The sequence below is a fragment of the Haliotis cracherodii genome, unplaced genomic scaffold (genome assembly GCF_022045235.1).
Source record: "Haliotis cracherodii isolate W230 unplaced genomic scaffold, xgHalCrac1.p SCAF_9, whole genome shotgun sequence".
In the NCBI taxonomy this organism is placed as follows: Eukaryota; Metazoa; Mollusca; class Gastropoda; order Lepetellida; family Haliotidae; genus Haliotis; species Haliotis cracherodii.
Window position 1 is genome coordinate 36,358,965 of NW_027266343.1, and position 23,356 is coordinate 36,382,320.

At 41.6% G+C, this 23,356-nt stretch overlaps 1 protein-coding gene across 8 annotated transcripts in view; it reads left to right on the forward strand.

The window, feature by feature from the left end:
- Window positions 1–23,356, forward strand: part of LOC139451660 (matrix metallopeptidase-21-like) — a 105,849-nt gene that overhangs the window by 76,790 nt on the left and 5,703 nt on the right. For all 8 annotated transcript variants that reach the window (XM_071232976.1, XM_071232978.1, XM_071232975.1 and 5 more), the window contains exons 3-6: window positions 10,214–11,045; window positions 20,166–20,462; window positions 21,067–21,321; window positions 21,913–22,088. In XM_071232976.1, coding sequence (XP_071089077.1) covers window positions 10,214–11,045; window positions 20,166–20,462; window positions 21,067–21,321; window positions 21,913–22,088 — 1,560 coding nt within the window. The remainder of the gene's footprint in view (window positions 1–10,213; window positions 11,046–20,165; window positions 20,463–21,066; window positions 21,322–21,912; window positions 22,089–23,356) is intronic.

Consider the following 23,356-nt stretch of genomic DNA (forward strand, 5'->3'; position numbering starts at 1 on the left):
TGTTGAAGGCTTCCTGACGTACTTTACTCGACAAGGTTTGGTTATCGAAATCTAGCTTACATCACTAAAACAATAAGGATATGTATACCATTACCTACCGTACGTCTCCGCCTCGACAGGGGTGCCTTCATTGTCCTACTAACGCTATAAGTTTATGTTTCAAGATGTACCGTACTTGCCCAACACGTTTCAGAATGATGTGACGATATCTATTTCACCTTCCCTACTTCTTAAGTTGGACGCTCTGTGTTGCCATCTCAGTACATCGGTTACACGAATGGGGTAGATGGGTAGATATACCCTGATTAATTAAGTAGATGTGTAGAGATCTACCTTTTATACGTTAGGTTACTGAGTAAACATCTACCTTATATAAGTCAAGTAGAAAGGTAGAGATCTACCTGTTCCTTAAAAAGTCATTTGGTAGGGTACAGAAATCTACCTTATCTATGTCTAGTATTTTATCTTTATATACAGTAAACTACGGTTATAACGAACACGCTTATAACGAACTGACGGATATAACGAACTTACTTTTTTGGCCCCGATTATTTGTGTAGTTATGCTGTATATATGCTTATAACGAACTACGGTTATAACGAACTAAAATTAGTAGTCCCTTTGAGTTCGTTATAACCGTACTTTACTGTAAATCATTTGGATGGTAGTCAGAAAGATGGTTCAGACCTTCGTTACATAAGTTTCGATGAGAACTCCTATGCAACTCGCTTACACTGGATACCGTTGTTTCATATGTGCCATGTACACATTCAAACAACATGAAAACGTTATACACAAACTGAATTGTGATTAGTAATTTGGTTACAGTGACAATAAGCATCGTTCAAAGTCTAGCACATATACTTTACCTGTTGTAAAGCATATATACCTTACCCGTTGTATAGCACACCTTACCTGTAGTATAGCACATACATCTTACATGCAGTGTCACATACAGCTTGTCTCTATAGTATAACATACACCTTCTTTACACAAGTGTGACACTTCGAGATTATCTCCAATAGGTCTCCCTATAACGTCGGGGGTATCTATAGTTTAAGCTAACAGCCATATAAGACGTTAGAGCCTACCTATAATGTACCTCAGAGAACATGCCTTATACTTATGCTATATACTGTACAAGTCTTATATGATATATTGGTTTTTAAGCAGAACAAACAGAATACTAGCCTGTTTCTGTATAACGTATAGACTTTTCATATAGATCATATAGAATGATAGAACTAAAGTTCAGCATAACCTATAGGCTTTCCTGAAGTAGACCATACAGAGGAATGAAACTAAATTCGGAATATCCTATAGAACTTCCAGACATAGATCGTATAGAATAATACAGCAAAATTTCAGTATATCACAAAGCTTTCCTGGAGTAGACCATGTTGAGTAATGAAACAAAACTTTAGTCTAAGATAAAGTACTTATCTGAAGTGGTTCATATGATACAATTAGGCTATACATGTACTTCAATATAACATAATGCTTATCTGATGTGGATCATATAATACAATTAGGCTATACATGTACTTCAATATAATAAAATTCTTATCTGATGTGGATCATATAATACAATTAGGCTATACATGTACTTCAATATAATAAAATTCTTATCTGATGTGGATCATATAATACAATTAGGCTATACATGTACTTCAATATAATATAATGCTTATCTAAAGTAGATCATATAGAATAATAGAACTAAATTTCAAGGATTTCGTATAGACATTCCACAAGTACACCTCATAGAGTAAACGAACTTTCCAACTCTGTATAAATGTACGAGGCTAAACTACATATATAAAACAAACGTGCAGCCTATCCGGGGGAAACTATGCAGATAACAACCCTTCCCCATAATGTATGTAGACACGTGCACCATAGTATCCTGCATTTTAAACATTCTTACGTAAACCACAAAATGTATTGTATAACCGATACACGTACAGCATCGGCGTCAGCGCTTGATCTACACGGGAGAAGGTTCTTTTTATCCAAAGCTTCTAGAGAAGTTACTATCCAAAGCTTCTGCAAATCTATGGGGAAATGGCAATTTGTGTTACAGTGTTGTCCCTTTCTTAATATTTGCCAACACGACTTGGAGCAGCTTCCCCTTCCAGTTCGCTACACAGCTCTCGATGGTGATGACTCATTGACTAGACCCCCATGAATAGTCTACGATCGATTGATGTGGAAGGACCATTTGTAGCCGTTTTCAGAATGTCAGAGTAGCGTGAGATGTATGTTGCGTCACCGCGTGTAAAAAACGGAGCCCTAGATGTATCCTTGTTCGTATGTTGGTCACTATTCAAACACAAGTTGGCTATTTGTCATCAAGGAAAGTTAAGTGTTCCTTGAGCCGACTCTGCGAGACGGTACCTTGTTGATTGACGCTCTGTGATAATGTTGACTGTGCAAATCTTCCCTGAACGGACATCTAGTAAGCCTCGCCATGTACGTACACCCAGATAGCGGTTGTTATTCCAGTGTTCCCAGATGTCAATACACGAGTGCACGTGATTCATAATGACGGTTTGTTTAATAAACACACTGAACACGGGTCATGCAGTTTTATGTGTCAAAACATGACCAGATATAGAGCCCCATCACTACAAGGATAGATATCAAAGTTTACGTTGAAATAACACCTCCCTCAGTTTCCTGCTGCTAGTCTGAATGCCTGTATATACATATTCAGGCGTCATCAATATCAAATGAACTATTTCTTACGTGCGTTCTTTTCATCCTTTAAATTAATCAACCTTTACAAGTTTTGTTTGAAATAGCCCGAATGTTCAAAACCGTGGATACAATTTGGATATGTTTTTGTATACTGCGTTTGAATGGGAAATGTCTTACATCTTCAACACATGCACTTGATGTGTAGTTTCCGAATGAGTCTTCTACACATTGAATTGGTAAAAAATCACATTATACCTCTGAGTAAATATTTAGATATGTTCTTATATGTTTATCACAGATCGTGTTCATACGCTTGTGTAGTGTTGATTCCTTGTCATCTGGGACCATATCAAATTTGTATAACACCCTGCCACTCTGCGATGACGTCATCGGGGTAGAATATCTTGTATGTGTTACACCTCTCGGGCAAGAATTCGATGCACATTTTCCTTGCTAGCAGTCGCGTTCAGCATCCATGGCTCCAGTTTACAAGAGGACTTTGTACGTTAGATCTGGAGCAAGCACTGCAGTGTAGTTTCTCCACAGCATCAGATACAGGAACGTTTGAGGGTCAGTGAGTGAAGGATGCAAGGCTGCTGATGCTACGGCTGCACTAGTAATAGACACAGGGCTAAATAACACGGGGAACTCGGTTTATATCTGTACTCGTCAGAGCACATCACAGCAGAGCCACATTTGCTCTATATACGCATGCCTCAGGTTCGGAAATGCCTGTCAGAATTTGTGGTATTTTAAGTGATATTTTACAGTGTTGAGCACGACATGAGACTTTTTAAATTTCTTAATTAAAATGTCGAAAATTACACATTTTCAAGTATGCTGAGTGTATGCCTGTAATCTACGGTATGCCGGAGACACGCGTGAATTAATAATGGTACTACACCTACATATACTTATTTGGGATATGATTATGAATCATACATAAATATGTATGATATGAGGTGTGTTTTGACGGAACACATATGTTGTATTTGTTGTTCTCGGAACATGAGTTTTATTTCGAGCTGAAGGTGATGTTGGGGTATAAGTGGATATCGGGATTCCCTCTCCCAATCCCGATTCTGACGCTCGTGTCTCATGGAGGATATATGTTGAGGAAGCAGTATAGTCGAGGAAGTAGCATCTCCAATAGTACCATGCAAATAAACAGCTTGATTGACTTGGTGTTCATCCCCTATATGTGGCTTCGTATAGCGATCGGCTTGTTTACAGAACATGCAGACCATAGACTGAAGTCGGTCGCGGCACGTTCTCCGAACTAATAAAGTACGGTGTCTAGTGCCCCCAATGAAGACAGCTTTGTCCATACAATGTAAACTGATAAAGTGCAAAATGCTAACACTTGTGTGTATTGCGCCCCCCCCCCCCCCCCCCCCCCCCCCTTTCTGCCCCCACTCGTACTGCTCGTCTGCAACATAGGAGGAGGCACAGCTTTCACGTTTGCCGTGTGAGGAGCTTGGAGAGTGTTTGTATTGCAAATTAATGGAGCGAGGCAGCGCTTCAAACACACGTTATCCGGAGTAAGGTTTCTTTTCCCACCTCTTCAGCGAATGTAAGAAAAACATGATCCTCCGAACTGCGTATAATGTACTATCTGTTCATGCGAGGGAACACTTGCTCCAAACACCACGAGCAACATCAACCGTAAGTCATATTACAAATTCAACTGATTCTTCCCCATGGCAGAAAGCACACACACATACACAAGGGTTTGTGTTTAATCTGTGGTTAGCCGAGTGTGAGTTTATATGTTGACAATAGCGCAGAACATAGCAGGAAACTCATAGAACACGGCTGGCGCGAACAGTCTCCATCACTTCCTCTTTGAATGTTAGGTCCCTTCATGACCGCCTCCGTGGTCTAGTGGTAGAGTGTCCGCCCGGAGAGCGGAAGGTCCGGGGTTTGATCCCCGACCGCGTCATACCAAAAGACGTTAAAAGATGGTATTTGTTGTTACCCTGTCTGGCGCTCGGCATTAAGGAGCTAAAACAAGGACTGGTCGGCTCGGAGTCAGTATACTGTGTCTGAGTGGGGTATTCATGTTAAACTGCGGCATGGTATCTAAGTGAGCTAGCACTATAAATCGGCATCAGTCCGGACTAGTACAAGCAGCCACACAAACACACACACGTCGCTATATAAGTGCAATAATCTTGGACGCGACGTTAAACCCAATTTCACCTCACCTCAGTCCCATCATGCTGATGTCTTGTTTGTTTGTTTGTTTGTTTGTTGTTTTACGCCGCACTCAGCAATATTACAGCTACATGACGGCGGTCTGTAAATAATCGAAACTGGACCCGACAATCCAGTGATTGACATCATGAGCATCGATCCACCCACTTGGGATACGATGACATGCACCAACCAAGTCAGCGAGCCTGACCACCCGATCCCGTCAGTCGCCTTTTACGACAAGCATAGTCACCTTTTTGGCAAGCATGGGTTGCTAAAGACCTATTCTACCCAGGCAGAGAGACCTGCCGTACAATCTCACATCAGAACTGTTCGAATTTCAGATTGGTTGGTTGGTTGGTTGGTTTAACGCCGCACTCAGCAATATTCCAGCTACATGATGGCGGTCTGTAAATAATCGCGTCTGGACCAGACAATCCAGTGATTAATATCATGAGCATGGATCCACGCAATTGGGATCGATGACATGCATCAACCAAATCAGCGAGCCTGACCACCCGATCCCGTCAGTCGCCTTTTACGACAAGCATAGTCACCTTTTACGACAAGCATGGGTTGCTGAAGACCTATTCTACCCCCGGAATCTTCCACGGGTCTCGAATTTCAGATGTTCTTATTCATAATAATATTTCAGATTTAAGTTCAAATTCGTTAATGTGATGTTTTATGCTGATGTGGGAAACATGTTATCAATGAGGAAGTCCAGCATTTCACACATTATTTTCTCATTAAACTTCAGGAGGCAAAAAAAAACCTTTTATATCTCGAAGAGAATTTTATAATTTAAAATAAAATAAAAATGAAAAAGCTCCCACTGATGCTGGTTGTAGACGTCTACCAGTTTGGTGCGGCCCGCGAGCAGGGAACCAGTTTTGAGAATGGTTTGAGCGTTATGGAAGGAATATTGCTAAAACAACAACGACTTGTTATTTGAAGATCGCAACAAAGAATGACTGTCCACAGTTTTCTGCGGATTACCTGTTTGTTTGGGGTAAAATATTTTCTTCTGTCGACACAAGCAGCATAAACACACACAGGTTTCTATACATTACCGCTTTAGTAGGTTTTTCATTCTCATACTCCCATAAAAGCGACGAACGCATGACGCAATCGCAAAATTTATGATTGCCAAAAATCTACTAAGAACATTAGTTAGGTTGTTTTTGCGGTTTGTAACACCGTTTACTTGCCACGAAAATGAGCACGATCCTTGCTACGCCAAAGAATGTGCATACTTTACTATTTTACAGGCTGTTTCCACTCAGCATCATGCTTCATTAGGAGGCATTTTAATCTATTTTCGACATAAGGTTAATAGATCTGCTATTTAAAACTACATGATCATAACATGTAACCCAACGGAGGATCCGTGTTTCTAGCGCTCAGATACATATTATGTCGCGTTAGCCCTGCTGGTGGCCGACAATGGCGACTTCAGTCGGATGGCACGAATATGATGGAAATACCAGCTGCTGCTCGCGTTCCTGTGCTTGATATGTACCTCTGCCCTTGAACATGGCTCAACAGAACCATCAGCTGAAAGACCACGTGCCAACTCTCATGTATGCTACTTTGATTCTGTTTTTGTTTTTGTTTCGGCGATCTTCTGTTTGTAACGAATTGAACTCTGTGTGAGTATGTGTTTCAAGATGCTTTGGTAATACTCCAACAATACCATGGCGTCAGACTTGCGAGAATCGAACCTATGTCTACGGTGGGATGAACGAACGCATTAACCTCTTGACCACAACATTTCCTCTCTTGAGGTGTCTATAGTTATTGATGTTGATATTCCACGATTTATGTAATAAACTAATATATTACATAGTATCAACAATGTCTTTTCCGTTTATATCTCGAATTGCCTGTATTTATAGACAGAGATGCATTGTACTGAAAGATGATTTGATTATTCTCATGATCAAATATTTATCTGCAATTCCCGTGTTTTTTTTTATGTGAACAATTGACTTGCCTTTGCATGTGTTTGTGATTGGAGCCACCGGTGGGGCAGGATACGCTCACCTTTTCGCGAACACCTGGTGTAATCACTATTTGATAGTGATTCATGAACACATGCTCATGATTCATGAAGACATGCTCATGATATAGTCGGAATCGTACAATCAACTCTGCTGTTAGCAGCGATTTCTTATGAATATGGAAAGGGTTTTGTCGCTTTTAATTATACTGGAATCGCAATGTTTCCATTACCACTCAATTTAATCCGTTTGAATGCGGTAGTTTGGACGCCATTTTGTAAAAAAATGTACATTACGAAATTATGAAATATGTTTTTGTGGGATGTACGACTGACCCACAGGGCCAGAGTGGCATACGGAAGCAGCTCCTAGAAACTCTCCTTCACTTGCACTAGAAATATCAACATTGTGTGACGTGTTTACGACCGATAATATCTACGCACCACAAATAGTTTGTTCAATTCATTCAGTGTTATTTCAATTGAGCAAGTCAAGTGCTCGCCCGTACGTTCCATTCATTAATTCATTTCATTGACTAGTGTCAAGAGCTTTCGAGTACCACCTCCGCTCCTGCCGACCTGCTTGGGCTTCCAAACCGGAAATCGCCTGCAGTAATTGCCCGGTGACTTCTGGGAGTGGGGGGAAGACGGGTTGGAGTGACAGCAGGGTATCGGGCGGACTTCCTCGCCCAGCACACCCGACGGCCTCTTATTATCGCCGTTACTGGTTTTGACAGTTAATTGCCTTCAACAAACTTACGTTTTATTAGAGATGGAAAATATATGCGTCCAGTGAATAATGTGTTTTGAATGATTTCTGGGTCATTCTGAATAATTCCGCTTTCTTTTAAGGATATTAAATGAAAACGACCCCTTTCCCATAATCTTAAGAAATCATTAAAGCGTACGTTTCTGTTTACATCATAAGCATGTTTTTTTTGAGTCACTACAACATAGTGACGATACCAGGTATTCGCGAAAAGGTGAGCGTATCCTGCCTACACATACCTACGTCATTGGGCGTTGTTTCTTAGTGCTGCCTCAGAAATAGTGGTGAACATGACAGTTACCTACAGTCACACATGTATCTAAAGATCGAGTTTCACAAGGCTTCACGGGATACAAATCACTCAACGTTGGAAGTAAAAAAATAATGTCATTAAAACATGAAATTAGACTTTTCTCGTGTGTAATAAATACCTGGTGACAACAGAAATAAGATTTTAAACAAAGATGAGTGAGTATGGTTTTGCGCCGCTTTTAGCAATGTTTCATCAATATGATGGCCGGGGACACCAGAAATGGGCTTCACACATTGTACGCTTGTGGGAATCGAACCCGGGCTTTTGGTGTGACGAGCGAACGCTTTATCCACTCGGCTACCTCACCACCTCCCCACCTCCCCAAACGAACGTATCCAGATGTTGACTGTATGCATATCCTCATTCGGGGCGAGTTACTATACTTTAGGGACTGCAGTGATCATGCGCAGAATAAGATTCTAATCTCAGTGTGTAAGGTGCACCGCTGTTATGGAAGCCCAGAGCTGATATCTTCTCGTGAACATGTCTCGTCTGTTGGGTTAATCTATAGAGCATCAGATAACGCACTCCTGTCTCCTTTTGTTTATTGTGAGGGGAGGTTACATCCACAAGACAAAAGATATAAAGGAAGTGTACAACACAGAAAATAAACACCATATCTAAAATTAGGAAGTTGTGATAATTTTGACGTGATCTAAACCAATGTCTGTGTTGAAGAGTGCGTCTTGACTGTTATAAATTGTGAACCCTCGTGAACGAGAAAACTATCTGCTAATAATATTAAATATGATAATGCTGTAGCTAGATGATATACGTCAGCACATATAGACAGAGGATATATTTAGCTTACCCTTTGCGGTTTACTATCTTATATGAGATATGTTGTATTGTAAATAGCATCTATTTAGTCTAGGTTAGTTTATACCACAGATATATATATACATGTTCCTGTGTTCTGACTATTTGTTTTCTGCATATTGTTTTTTGTGAAGGGGATACAGGGTGTGTTGTGCTGATTGGCTAACTACCGCCGGCTGCAAGGTCTGGCAAAACACCAATATTATTTTAGTCCTAAGTGTATATATAAACAGTCGGCATCCCGCACTGTCCGATCTATGTATACACGATCAAGAGAGAGAGAGAGAGAGAGAGAGAGAGAGAGAGAGAGAGAGAGAGAGAGAGAGAGAGAGAGAGAGAGAGAGAGAGAGAGAGAGAGAGAGAGAGAGAGAGAGAGAGAGAGAGAGAGAGAGAGAGAGAGAGAGAGAGAGAGAGAGAGAGAGAGAGAGAGAGAGAGAGAGAGAGAGAGAGAGAGAGAAAAATTACGCCTGTCATGCCCCAGTATACTCGTGTTGCTATTATTTTGGTGGACATTTTACGGCGCTAGAGTGTCGAATGACGTCTCAGTTCTACATTAAACACGTTTTAATTCGGTGCTATCAATCAATATATTTAGAGTTTTGGGCAGCGTACGCTTACCTCTTCGCGAACACCTGGTATCATCATTATCTGATCGAAATTCATGCTGATGATAGTCGGAGTCTAGTCTGTCTCCTTGACCCTAGAAAAGAAAAATAAAGTCAAGAATAATTTGGCAAGTGTGGACTGCCTCAGCTCTAGGTTCTGGGCTTCATTTGGATTTTATTAGTTTTATTTTAAAGGTATATATATTTTAAATAAGATAACTTTATTTCTGGGACTAAATGTCAGTCTAGTCGGTGTCGTACAATGGAGTACACAACCAACGTAAGTGCATGGAACATTTCACACTGAAAATAATTAGAAAGAACTATACACAAGTTACAATATTCTAACATTTAGATTACACTCGCACAAAACGTGACCAATTCTATTGGATGTTGAATCTAATCCTGAAAAAATATTTCCTTTTGGACAGGTGATGTTGTAGTGGTAAATAGCTCGTCAGGTAAAGACCACTGCGTCAATGGCTGAAATATTGCACATATGCTATGCCTATTGTGCTCTGACTGTCATATCCTGTGTTAATTTGCTAATTCACATGACGAAAGCAGAGCACATATACAGAAATACGAACTCAAACAGAAAAAAACAGCAAGGTTGCATAGACGTCAGACACGTGTTACATAAAAGTTCATGAACTTGATACTCGACATACTTTATAAGTAATGACATCTAAGATGTTACCATGCACGCATTAAAGTAACTTTACCGATATCAAATTAATTGAAAAGATTGAAATAAAGGCTATGTTGAGAACTGTTTTTTTACGAACTTTTTAATATTCTAATTCCAGGCTGTTTTGGACAAGTATGGCTATCTACGATGCAAGTTAACACGGAACAACCGAGTGCCGTTTTTTAGAACCGTCTTTTCACCTATTCATAATCTGAAGTTGGAAGAGGAAGGAGGCCGCAGCACGTGTAATGAAGAACATGTTGCCAAGGCTTTAAGGGAATACCAGAGGAACTATAATTTGCCGGAGACGGGTGAGCTTGACGAAGACACTCGAGTGTTGATGAGTAGTTCCCGTTGTGGCAATAAGGACAAGGAATCGGAATCGGCTAATCCGAACGCCACCAGCGTGGCCAAAGATAACAAAGACAGTCCGGGTTCGAACCCGCAGAGCGGGATGAGTGGTAGGAACCGAGCAGGACTTCGAGAGAGCAATAAGTCTGCCCCTCCTACGCAGAGACTGTGGCGTCGGTCGACCAGTAACTCTCACCTGATGAAAGTGTTAGTAGGAAAACCTAATAAGTCATCTCTGGTCAGGAGAAGACGCCATGTCCAAGAATACATTGACAAGCTTAAGGATATAGACCCTAAAATACTTGATCCATTGACTGTGTCAGAGCGGAAGAAGCGCTCAGTTATAGTGGAAGCAAAGCACACTGGCGGACCTTTGCCTTTCTGGAAGTCGCGGGATGAGAATGGTCAGATGATCAACAAAGAAGTCATTCGCTGGAGGCTTCTGACCAATGGCTACAGCACAAGGATACCAGTTGAGGACCAAAGGGCGACCATTGACCTCGCTTTCCGAATGTGGAGCGAGGTCATCCCACCCAAGTTTGTTGAGGACACTGGTGGTGATATACGAGACGTTGATATTGAAATAGCTTTTGGAAGAGGTAAGCATTTTGTAGTTTTGATATCTATGCTTTCATCCTTCAGTTGTGCGTTCAGTGGCTGCTGATGAAGCTATTGGTTCTTGAAGTACTTAGAACACCGTTAGACTAGTTATTATTTGTGCGGGTCATTGATGAACACCTTTATGATTCTGGTGTTACGATGTTCCACACAGTATCAATTCATGAATATTCTAGAAATGCTGACGCTGCAATATTTTAAAGGATCTTCTGGTGTCTCCTCGAACGGTTTGCATGGAGTGGTGGGCTTATAATATGGCTTGTGTAATTTTTAAAAGTAGCCTCCTTAGATTCATAGACAGAACAGGATTTCTATTCTCCGTATGTCCTAAACGGGAAATAGTGAGTGAGTTGTGTTTTACGCCGTCTTCATTATATTCGTAGCTATATGATAGTGGTGGACACCAAAACTTGTATCCACGTGGGGATTTGAATCGAATTGATGTACCAACCCTTAAACCACTAGGCTCCCCTACCACCCCTTATACGGAAACTGCCGAAGGAACAAGGCAATGTCTGCCCTGAGTACAGCTGGTACGTAATGGCCTACTCTCTGCAGTAGCCTGGCCGATTAACTATCATCGGCGGCATGGGTGACCAAGTGGTGTAAGACATCCGAGTTGCGTCCCTTAGACGTGCCAGGATCCTCTGATCGTTGATTCGAATCCAAGACCCACCCCATTATAATCCTTAGTCTGATAGCACATTGTCCCTACCCATGTCCGCCACTTTTGGCTCTTCCCCCACATGAAGCTGCTATGATATACTACCCAACCAACTAAAATATTGTGCAAAGCAAAATTAAACCTAACTCAGGTTAGGTGGTTGCTCATTTCATCAGCCATTGGTTTATCTAATCCAATGGTTACTATCATTAAGATTTCAACAATTTATTTTACGTCGACACGGATCAGAAATGCATGTTATTGATAGATAATCGAGATTTGTTGTTTCCTGGCGTTGAACGTTTAAATTTACATCTGTAACAAAACAGTGAGTTGATACAGCAATGTCTGAAAAGCGAGGCTGTGATGAATCACGACGCATTTCCATACAAATCCCTCGATATCTCATCACTACTGGTGTATGTTATGGCAGAATCAAGAGCTTACTGACGCTCATTCCGACAGCAAGTCAATACTAACCGATCACCAGAGAACCAGCGGATGAAGCTCGTATCTTGCAGTTTCATGGAGCCGCTATCATAGGGCGAGACACCAGCCACCTTGTTGATGGAACGTTCACTGTTATCTTATCGAATTAATGTCGGAATGATTGATATCTTGTAGTTTTCGTCGGATTTAAAATGAGGATTCTTCTGTGGTACAATCATAGGATCAAACCATGTGGTCACATAAGCTCTATTTTTACTCTAAGAGAGCATTTGTCATGCACACTCTAGTTATTATCGCATTAAGAGTGAGGGTATTCATGATATTCATCATTTGTAAACTAATCTGAAGAGTGAGTAAGAGGCTTCTCTATGTAAATAGCTGGTTCGACTTAGAGAGCGAAATCCACGCAGAATTATCACTTATGACTCACGTGCCTTCAGACGCTCTTCAGTGATGGCGCGTGTTGCGTCATGAACGGCACGTATACGATGGTCACACGGGAATGTACAACTTCGTTTTGATGCATATATGATATGATATTATATTATTTAGCCTAATATTGTTTTGGATTCCCTTCAACTGATTGACCCATGTGAGCTGAAAATAGTAGTGACAAGCAAGACTACCTGGACTGTATCGTGTTAGGGACGTAAAGATAGAGATTCGGGGTGTAAGACAAGACGGATCACTTCTACTTTATAATATTCAGCTGTTCCTTTGTGGCTAACAATATTCAAGCCTTCAACTTTTCTCAACTTTTGAGGTACATTCGAACATGCTCTTTCTAAGAAAATCTCAAAGAGCGTCATACGATTCTTGCTCAAAAGTGGTTTGATCAGGGTTACAACATTCATGGCTTCTGATAAGCTTTCAAAAAAGGTTTTGGTGGGCATTTGAGGACATTACCCATTTAGACGCATCGGTCACAGAAATGATGTCCGATGCAATTCCATGTTTTTACTCGTAGCATTTGTTGGCGTGTTTTTTCAGGTTCATTGACTTGCCTTTGCATGTGTTTGTAACGGGTGCCACCGGTGAGGCAGGATACGCTTACCTCTTCGCGAACACCTGGTATCATAACTGTTTGATAGTGATTCATAAACACATGCTTATGAGTGAGGGAGTGAGTAGTGTTTTACGCCGCTTTTAGTAATATTCCAGCAATATCACGGCGGGGGACACCAGAAATGGGCTCCACACATTGTACCCACGTCGGGAATCGAACCCGGGTCTTCGGTGTGACGAGCGAAAGCTTTAACCACCTGGCTACCCGACCGCCCCTCATGCTTATGACTTAGTCGGAAACGTACAATGGATTCTGCTTTCAGTGGAGATGTTATCTGATTATGGAAATGGTTTTGTCGCTTTAATTTACAATGTAAATGTTTAGGACGTCTGCGGGTATCACGAACATGCTATGGAGAGGAGTGGAATATGACGAACATTACGTATACGGAGGGGAATATGACCAACATATATACACACCATGACTTGTGTAGAAGGGAATATTACGAACATTATGTATACGGAGGGGAATATGACCAACATATATACACACCATGACTTGTGTAGAAGGGAATATTACGAACATTATGTATACGGAGGGGAATGTGACCAACATATATACACACCATGACTTGTGTGGAAGGGAATATTACGAACATTACGTATACGGAGGGGAATATGACCAACATATATACACACCATGAATTGTGTGGACGGGAATATTACGTATACGGAGGGGAATATGACAAACATATATACACCCCATGACTTGTGTGGACGGGAATATGACGAACATTACGTATATGGAGGGGAATATGACCAACACACACCATGACTTGTGTAGAAGATAATATTACGAACATTACGTATACGAAGGGGAATGTGACCAACAGATATACACACCATGACTTGTGTGGACGGGAATATGACGAACATTACGTATATGGAGGGGAATATGACCAACACACACCATGGCTTGTGTAGAAGATAATATTACGAACATTACGTATACGAAGGGGAATATGACCAACATATATACACACCATGACTTGTGTGGACGGGAATATGACGAACATTACGTATACGAAGGGGAATATGACCAACATATATACACACCCTGACCTGTGTAGAAGGGAACATAGCGAACATTACGTATACGGAGGGAAATATGACCAACATAGACACACACCATGACTTGTGTAGAAGGGAACATTACTTATACGGAGGGGAATATGACCAACATATACACACACCATGACTTGTGTAGAAGGGAACATTACTTATACGGAGGGGAATATGACCAACATATATACACACCATGAATTGTGTGGACGGGAATATTACGTATACGGAGGGGAATATGACCAACATATATACACACCATGAATTGTGTGGACGGGAATATTACGTATACGGAGGGGAATATGACAAACATATATACACACATATGACTAGAACATTACTGGTGGAAACTGGAATTTTATAGTCAGTTAACTCTCTTGCCTCGGGAAGATGTCATATAGCTGGAATATTGCTGAGTGCGGCGTTAAACAACAAACCAACCAACCACAGTCAACATTCGTAACAATGACACCATCATAATCCACTCCATATACATCCAGAACATTTACGGTTGTACCAATACTTAGATACTCAGGCAAGATATGCTCCAACACGCACAATAACTCCCTCCCGACTAACCGGATCTCTCTGCTTAGAACATCGTTCATCTGTCTCAGCTGAGGAGCATCAGTGCACTGTACATCTTCTTAGCGTGTAATATCCTCTTAATCAATACCACATGTTAATGATGCGAGGAATGAGGCTTATGGTTACCACATCCCCCCTTGCCTACCCCCCTCCTCCAAGGTCTCAACTGTTCACCTACCGTGCAGCTACGTGCGACGAATAACGTGCGTATCATGTATCGGGTATCATGTATCATACGCCAGGCATCACGTGACTCGGTTAGAGTGCATGCGTGCACTGAATCATGTAGATGAACATAACGAAATGTAATTCCGAAAGAGTTTTGTGAAGGCTTTGGGGTTTCTATTTTGTCATGGGGTAACAATGTGTTCGTCTTGGATTTGTTTCGTCATGGGGTAGAATGTATTCGCCTGGGATTTGTTTCGTCTTGGGGTAACAATGTATTCGTTTTCTGTTTTGTCTATCGGTAACGATGTATTCGTTTGGGCTTACTGCTAAGGACAGTAAAGTATCTGCGTCAGCGATTCATCCTCCTTTTTTACATGTCCGATATGAGGTAAGACTTCTGACATTTGGATAGAGTAACAATGTGAATGTGTCTGAGATGTCTAACATGGTTTGTTTGTTTGTTGTTGAACGCCGCACTCAGCAATATTCCAGCTACATGGCAGCGGTCTGCAAATAATCGAGTCTGGACCAGACACTACAGTGGTTGACATCATGAGCATCGATCTACGCATTTGGGATACGATGACATGCATCAACCAAGTCAACGAGTCTGAAACCTAATCCCGTTGGGTTGCTGAAGACCAATTCTAATTCTGTTCACGGGTTATCTAGCATGGTGTTAGATAGATTCGAACCCACGGTAGCTATAGGGGACCCAACTCTATTGCTTCATCGAAGACCACTGTTGAATGCTGGTTTCCATGTATCCTTTCTGCTAACCAGAGCCAGACTGTACGTCCACGGCCCTAGCCATTCAACATTGGGATTTGTCTACGAGATCGTTGTGCAAATTCTCGTTAAAACACCAAACATATGTGTACATAGTGATGTGAGTCATAGACAATTACCACTTTGGTGAAGCCGCCGTGCTTGTTTATGGTGGTGACAAACCAAAAATAATAGCTATGGAAAATCCAGGATTCGAACCTAGGTGGATATGGCGACGTAAATATCCACTGCGTGATATGCTGTGAGGCCATAACCCTTCAAACAATCGTGTTTGATGCAGATTGACTACTGGTTATCACGTTCCTTAAACTACCTTTCTATATGCTAAAGGGTCGACGGTTGCCCACTCGTCGTGGCCCACGTAGAGTTACGCCCATCATGCCACACCGTGAGGTGAAATCCCGGTTCGCCCTGATAATGTTTCTAGGCTTGTCAGCACCCTACTTTCTCGTGGGTTTTACCAAAATGGTAAATGTCTGAGACCTGCACCATTTCGGACTTTCCTCACACATCAATCTGAGACGGTGTGATATGACTGAAATACTCTCCAAAGAGCGTTAAACCAAACGCACTCACTCACAATACTGTATGTAGAATGGCCAATACTGGTCTTGAAGAACTCAAAAATACCATGTCATCTCATGCATGGACAAGTTGTAACTAAGACTGTATTCACAAACGTCTTCACCTGTGAAGATCCCGGGAAGAATAAGCCTTCAGCAACCCATGCTTGCTATAAGAGGCTATAAGTTGTAAGAGGCGAGTAATATTTACAGGCCGCCATCATATAGCTGGACTATTGCTGAGTGCGGCGTTAAACAACAAACACAAAGACAAAACACAAACGTCTTCTCCGCTGGTCTGAAAGACAACAATGTTAGTCTGTAGCATCGTGCCAGCAAGCACCTGTTGCTAGGTGATTTATGTTACCCCCGTGTGGCTCTGATGCCATTCAGTACGTCCCTGTCACCAAAATACCTTCTTGAATTTCCCAAAATATATAGCCCTAAAAACAACATTCACGAAGGCTGTTTCTAAAAAAACAGTTCAGTGTCTAAATCCAGAATTGTGATGGTTTAAAGCCATCGCTGTCATCATCCGTGCAATGGATCATTCACCAATAGCTAAAATAAATCACAAAAAACTAAACTACAAATAGGTTTGACAAGATCGACGTTTTGTTAAGGTACCAAAAGGGAACTTAGAAATTATCATCCTGCCACTTAGCTACTTTCAATGGGGAGAAGGAATTATTTATGTCCCGTCGTTTCTGAACCTGGTTAAAGAAACGGTAGCTGGGAGTTCTTTTTGATGTGAACAGTATTAGCAACAAAGCGTTGTACGCGTGAAGCCTGGAGCAATTGTCTTCATTAGTCATACAGGTCTTCAACAAACGATGTGGAAGAGCGTTCAACAGTTGGCTACATTTCTGCTATTTGGGGAACCAAACTAAAGAGCCCGGATGTAAATGTAGCAGCGGGCAAATGACTGAATTAGCTTTCCGTGGCTACGAGAGTCAAGCTGTATTCTCATCCACGAGCTCAGCGCTTTGAAGTCTTTGCCGCACCAGAACAAAAGTCTTACTGTTAGGGAGTCAAGTTTCTACTAATTCTAGCAAAGCCCGTGTACCAAACCTTTCGCTGAAAGCTGCCGCTTTGAAGAATTTGGTTGTCTTTATTAAGATGGTATATTGTGCCAGTGCCAAACTAATCGGTTCTTGAAATACCGTACGTTTATTTGGTCGAAGACTGGGCGGAGGAGCACTTGGAGTACCTCTGCTACGTTTGTTGGAGGGCTGCTTGTCTTGTGAGCATGGTTATCAGTCTACAAGTACTACCCTATGGAACGGGGCTTGTTAAAGTGGTGTAATTGGTCTCGGGGTACCCCCGGACATAGCGTCGTTATGGCTACACGGTGGCGCTACAAGAACGTGCTTCACGCAAGGTTTATGTTGGTTGTTATTCTGTATACGCATTTTAAAGAAGCCAGATTTGACTTGAATTTCAGAAAAAACACAAGCTGGTATAAAAACACAAGTGCTGAACAAATAAGTAAAACTTTTGCAGCGTTGACGTATTTACAAAGATAAATTAATTCTTGAATCTCTCATTGCCCCGAATGAAGTAGATATAAACACCATACGCGAGGAGCAGACTTTGCTGACTATGTGATATTTGGGGAATTTGTATAATAATTGTAAATAAATTTTATTCCGATACTTAATGTTGTTTCACAAATACAAATAAACCGTTACACTGGGCATGCTGGGTGTTCTAAAAAACAAAAGGTGTTGGGCCCAAAACCAAAACAAATTGTTTGGCACCTTTCAGAGAAAAATATTTCTGTGTCAGCATACAGGTTAAAGGTAGTGCTCACGATGTGTTGCCTATTGTCAGCCTTGAGGTTTGGCCTATTGTCATCCTCGATGTGGTGCCACTGTCTCTGTGTTACAAAGATATGTATTGACTGCTGCTTCATATACATCAGGGGCAGGGGTGGCACAGTCGTACAAGGGTCGGCAAGTCGCTGTGCAGAATTACGTCCTTTGGGCACGCCACAAATCTATGATCGTGGGTTCGAATCCCGGTTTGCCCCGATTATGTTTCTAGGTTCGTCCGCACCACACCGTGCTCGTGGGTTTCTCTAAAGTGTTAAACACATAGATCTGCATCACTTTGGGCTTTCCCTATCACATTAAGCTAACACGCCTTGATGAAACTGGAATACTGTTTAAAACGGCGTTAAGACCCAAACTCACCCATATACAAGAGAGGTAGCAGAAACACGGATTTGAAACTTCCTTTAATACATGCAGCCAAAACAGTGTGATTAGTAATGATCATCAATAAATCACCATAAATATTAACAAAAGTGCTTGGCGTGATTATTAACTTTGATGAAGATATTTGACTGATTTTGCTAAACTATGTAATATCTGACTTCAACGGACACAGTGTTGTTGATCAAGGAATCTTTGTGTCAGAATAAGCTGGTTACTTTCGTTCGTAATTGGTCGAAAGCCGTTCTGGGTTTTCTCTTTATGTCAGTGAGTCTATCCGTATGGACCATCAGTACATGTGTTATATGAATGTGTCCTGCTGGATTGCATTCTGTCAGTGTTAATACTCAAGGATATGTTTACATACCTGATGTCTCAAATACGGCATTCCAGATAGGAAGAACATACCACACAGCACTTGGATTCTCTCAACACTTGACAACTGTTGCCTCAAAGCCTACTGCAGACTGTCATCACTGCGCTCGCTGCAGATCAGCGTTGTCTTCAGCCTTTCATTGTCTAGGTGTATTGCAGACAATGACCACCGACAACGTGAAACTCGACTACTTTAAGATCGTGTTGGAATTTGACAGCCACTGCATGTGCTATTTGTAATGTTGTTGTTTTTGTAAAACACAGTTGTATCATTGACAGTTTTTGAGACATGGTTTCCTCTACAGCCATAAAAGTATATATTTGCAAGCATCTTTTCAAATCCAAACACGTCCAATGATGGTGCTATGTCTATCCAATGTCAAGGTCATCTTTAAGGCTATTCTGAAACATGGTTGTATCATTCATTTCCAGTTTCTGATGCTGTTGAGACTTTGTTAATTACTGAATCTTCAGACCATTAGGGTTAAGGCTTGGAAGTAAATATAATTTACTGGAAGTACATGGTGGACTTGCGACGTTTTGAGGAAATGGCGGTAAAGGGGCTGATTCTGATGTTTCAAGTACTCTATTTTTGTCTCAAGACTTGTCATAGATTATCGTTGTCTGTGGAGATACTGGAGACTATTTTTGTCACAAGACAAGAAAATACAATGCACTTACTGTCTTAGATAAAGATTTACTGTGGGCCTGTTGTCTATTGTAGACTCTCGTCGACTCAGGACTTACTGTCTTCGACATTCTAATGTATATAAAAACTACAAGCTGTATATCAAGTCGAGCCTGCCAACTCTGATTGGACAACCAAGTCATTTAAACCCCAACCCGATGTCTCCACACCCAGTTCTCTAAAGTCGTCCCTGTTGTGATAACGACTTATGCCCCATGGATATCATGCTTGTCGTAAGAACCGACGAAAATGTGGATTGGATGAGTTCTTGAAGAATGTTCCTCAATGGTTTAGATTGTTCCTCACTCTTTCAGTCACTGGGCTAGATAGAAAAACCATTCGTGTTTGTGGCGTTAAACAATATGCACTCGCTCACTAGACTCCTAAAAAGGACCAATGAAGTCTTCTTCGGGTTCTTTGATCAAGGTGCTGGTGTACAAACGATTGTTTAACTCCTTGCTCTATGTTCACAGGTAATCATCAAAACTGTCCCCATAAGTTCGACGGCAGTGGGGGCGAGATCGCCCATTCCTGGAAAGCCGGGAACATGCACTTCGACGACGAGGAAAACTTTAAGTCTATCCGGTCGTACAGCCCTGAGGGGATATATCTTCTGCGTGTGGCAGTGCACGAGATCGGTCATGTGCTGGGACTTGCTCACCGAAATAAGTCGTATTCCATTATGTACGCCATCTACCATGGCTTCGAGATGCAGCAGCCCGAGTTTGAACTGGGCTGGGAAGACCGGAAGGCCATTCAACAGATATATGGTAAGATTTTTAGAAGATTCCGGAGAACCCTAGGACCCTAGGAACTATTGCCAATAAATGATAATAAATCATAGATGTATATAGCGCATCTTATCCAGATGGCCCCTGCTCAAGAGCGTTCTGTCATGCTCTTTTGAAGAAGATGTTCTTGAGGGTTGACCAGGGCTGCTGATATCCTTGGATCTGACATCCACTGGAAGCCGAAGGTTCTGTTTCGATACAGGACCGACTTCACACTCTGTGTTACCTATATCAATATTTGTTACAGTAAACAAACTATCAGTGTTTGGGAAACCAAGTTGTTTAATGTCAGGATACAGTTTTTAACCTAGGTATACTGTTTTCCGGAAGCAGTCCTAAGCATCCAATGTTGGTTGCAATAACTGACTAAAGTGTGGATCGAGTGGTTACAATGTGTGACGTGGCTGTTTGCCTGTTGCTCATGCTATCAATCTCTCGTTTGCCTGGCCCGTGGTCGACTGTCATGGCGCGTCATGATAAAACTGGAATGTTGCTAACTTAAAACAACATTCGCTCAGGTTTATGTGCGGGCAAATCAACACTCATGTAGTCTCATCGGTCCTATGTTTTCATTGTCCTCCAGGTGTATGCAAAGGGCACTTCGATACGTTGTTCGACTGGGTGAGGAAGCGTCCCGACAACCAGTTCATCTACAACACATACTTCTTCCGCCAGAACAGGTACTGGATGTACGAGAACCATGCCAACAGAACACGATACGGTGACCCCTTATACATCGCACGGGAGTGGGACGGCGTCCCCGACGGAATCGACGCCTACATCCATGTCTGGTACTTCACAGAAAGCACCATGGCTAATGAAGCTTATTTCTTTAAAGGTTAGACTATAGACCTTGTCACTGCCTTCCGGGCGATGAAGTAGCACATCGGGTAGTGGGTTCGCTTGTTACAATCTATCACTTCTTAAAGCACAGGAAGGTAGCTCAGCGGGTAGTGGGTTCGCTTGTTACAATCTATCACTTCTTAAAGCACAGGAAGGTAGCTCAGCGGGTAGTGGGTTCGCTTGTTATAGTTTATCACCGCTTTCATGGCAGGAAGGTAGCTCAGCGGTAGTGGGTTCGCTTGTTATATTTCATCACCGCTTTCGTGGCAGGAAGGTAGCTCAAGGTGGCCAAAACGAGACAAACAAGAATTGGTTATTCGATTATGCTGTATTTTATACAGGCATCATAGGTGTGTTTTGGACCTTAGCTTTGCAGTATTTCGCCGGTTTTTAACATTTCAATACTTTGGTGAAATCCAAAATTAAGAGTATACTTTCTTTTGCCCGGCAGTGTATAAAATTAGCCTTATTGCAATTTAAACACCTTATATCCCACACATCAGTGACACAGCTTACTCATAAGGTACCCGATCTCTGTAACCACCTGGTGATATGTTCTGTATACCTACATATCGTATGTTCCCAGGAGAGGATTTCTACCGGTACGATAACGACAACGACAAGGTGTTTGACGGTTACCCCAAGAAGATATCAGAAGGGTTTCCGGCAAAGGAGGGATCGGAAGACCGTATCCCAGACAACCTGGACGCTGTGTTCTTTGACTTGCGAGACAAGAATATCTACTTTTTCAAAGATGAATATGTAAGTGGATAGGTTTTAACTAATTTCTCAAACGTTTAAACTGGCATATTGTAGTTTAGTATCAAAGTCAACTTTATTACGAGTGTTTGAATGGGATATTATTCAGTGACGTTGTCAGAAGAATATCTCTTGTCGGTCGTTCGCTACTGTGTTCAACAGTTAATTAGAAATGGAACTAGGGTATGTGTCGGTCATTACCGACTTTGATCAACAGGTAATGAGAAATAGGACCAGAGTAATTGTCGGTCATTCCCGACTGTGTTCAACAGGTAATAAGAAATAGGACCAGAGTAATTGTCGGTCATTCCCGACTGTGTTCAACAGGTAATAAGAAATAGGACCAGAGTAATTGTCGGTCATTCCCGACTTTTATCAACAGGTAATAAGAAATAGGACCAGAGTAATTGTCGGTCATTCCCGACTTTTATCAACAGGTAATAAGAAATAGGACCAGAGTAATTGTCGGTCATTCCCGACTTTTATCAACAGGTAATAAGAAATAGGACCAGAGTAACTGTCGGTCATTCCCGACTGTGTTCAATAGGTAATAAGACATAGGACCAGGGTAATTGTCGGTCATTTCCGACTGTGTTCAATAGGTAATAAGAAATAGGACCAGAGTAAATGTCGGTCATTTCCGACTGTGTTCAACAGGTAATAAGAAATAGAACCAGAGTAAATGTCGGTCATTTCCGACTGTGTTCAACAGGTAATAAGACATAGGACCAGGGTAATTGTCGGCCATTCCCGACTGTGTCCAACAGGTAATAAGAAATAGAACCAGTCTAATTGTCGGTCATTCCCGACTGTGTCCAACAGGTAATAAGAAATAGGACCAGGGTAATTGTCGGTCATTCCTGACTGTGTCCAACAGGTAACACGAAATAGAACCAGGGTAATTATCGGTCATTCCTGACTGTGTCCAACAGGTAATAAGAAATAGAACCAGGGTAATTATCGGTCATTCCTGACTGTGTCCAACAGGTAATACGAAATAGAACCAGGGTAATTATCGGTCATTCCTGACTGTGTCCAACAGGTGATAAGAAATAGAACCAGGGTAATTATCGGTCATTCCTGACTGCTCAAAAGGTCATAAGAACGGGAACATAGTAGTGGTCGTACGTTCCCTATTGTCTTCAACAGATCATGACAGTCGAGATAAAAGCAGTTTTTGAAATAGCTGAAAATGCTCAAAAGGTGAAGAGATATAAGAGTAAAAGGGCACGTGTTGGAAGTAACCGGCGATGCTCAGTGGTTTAGGAGAA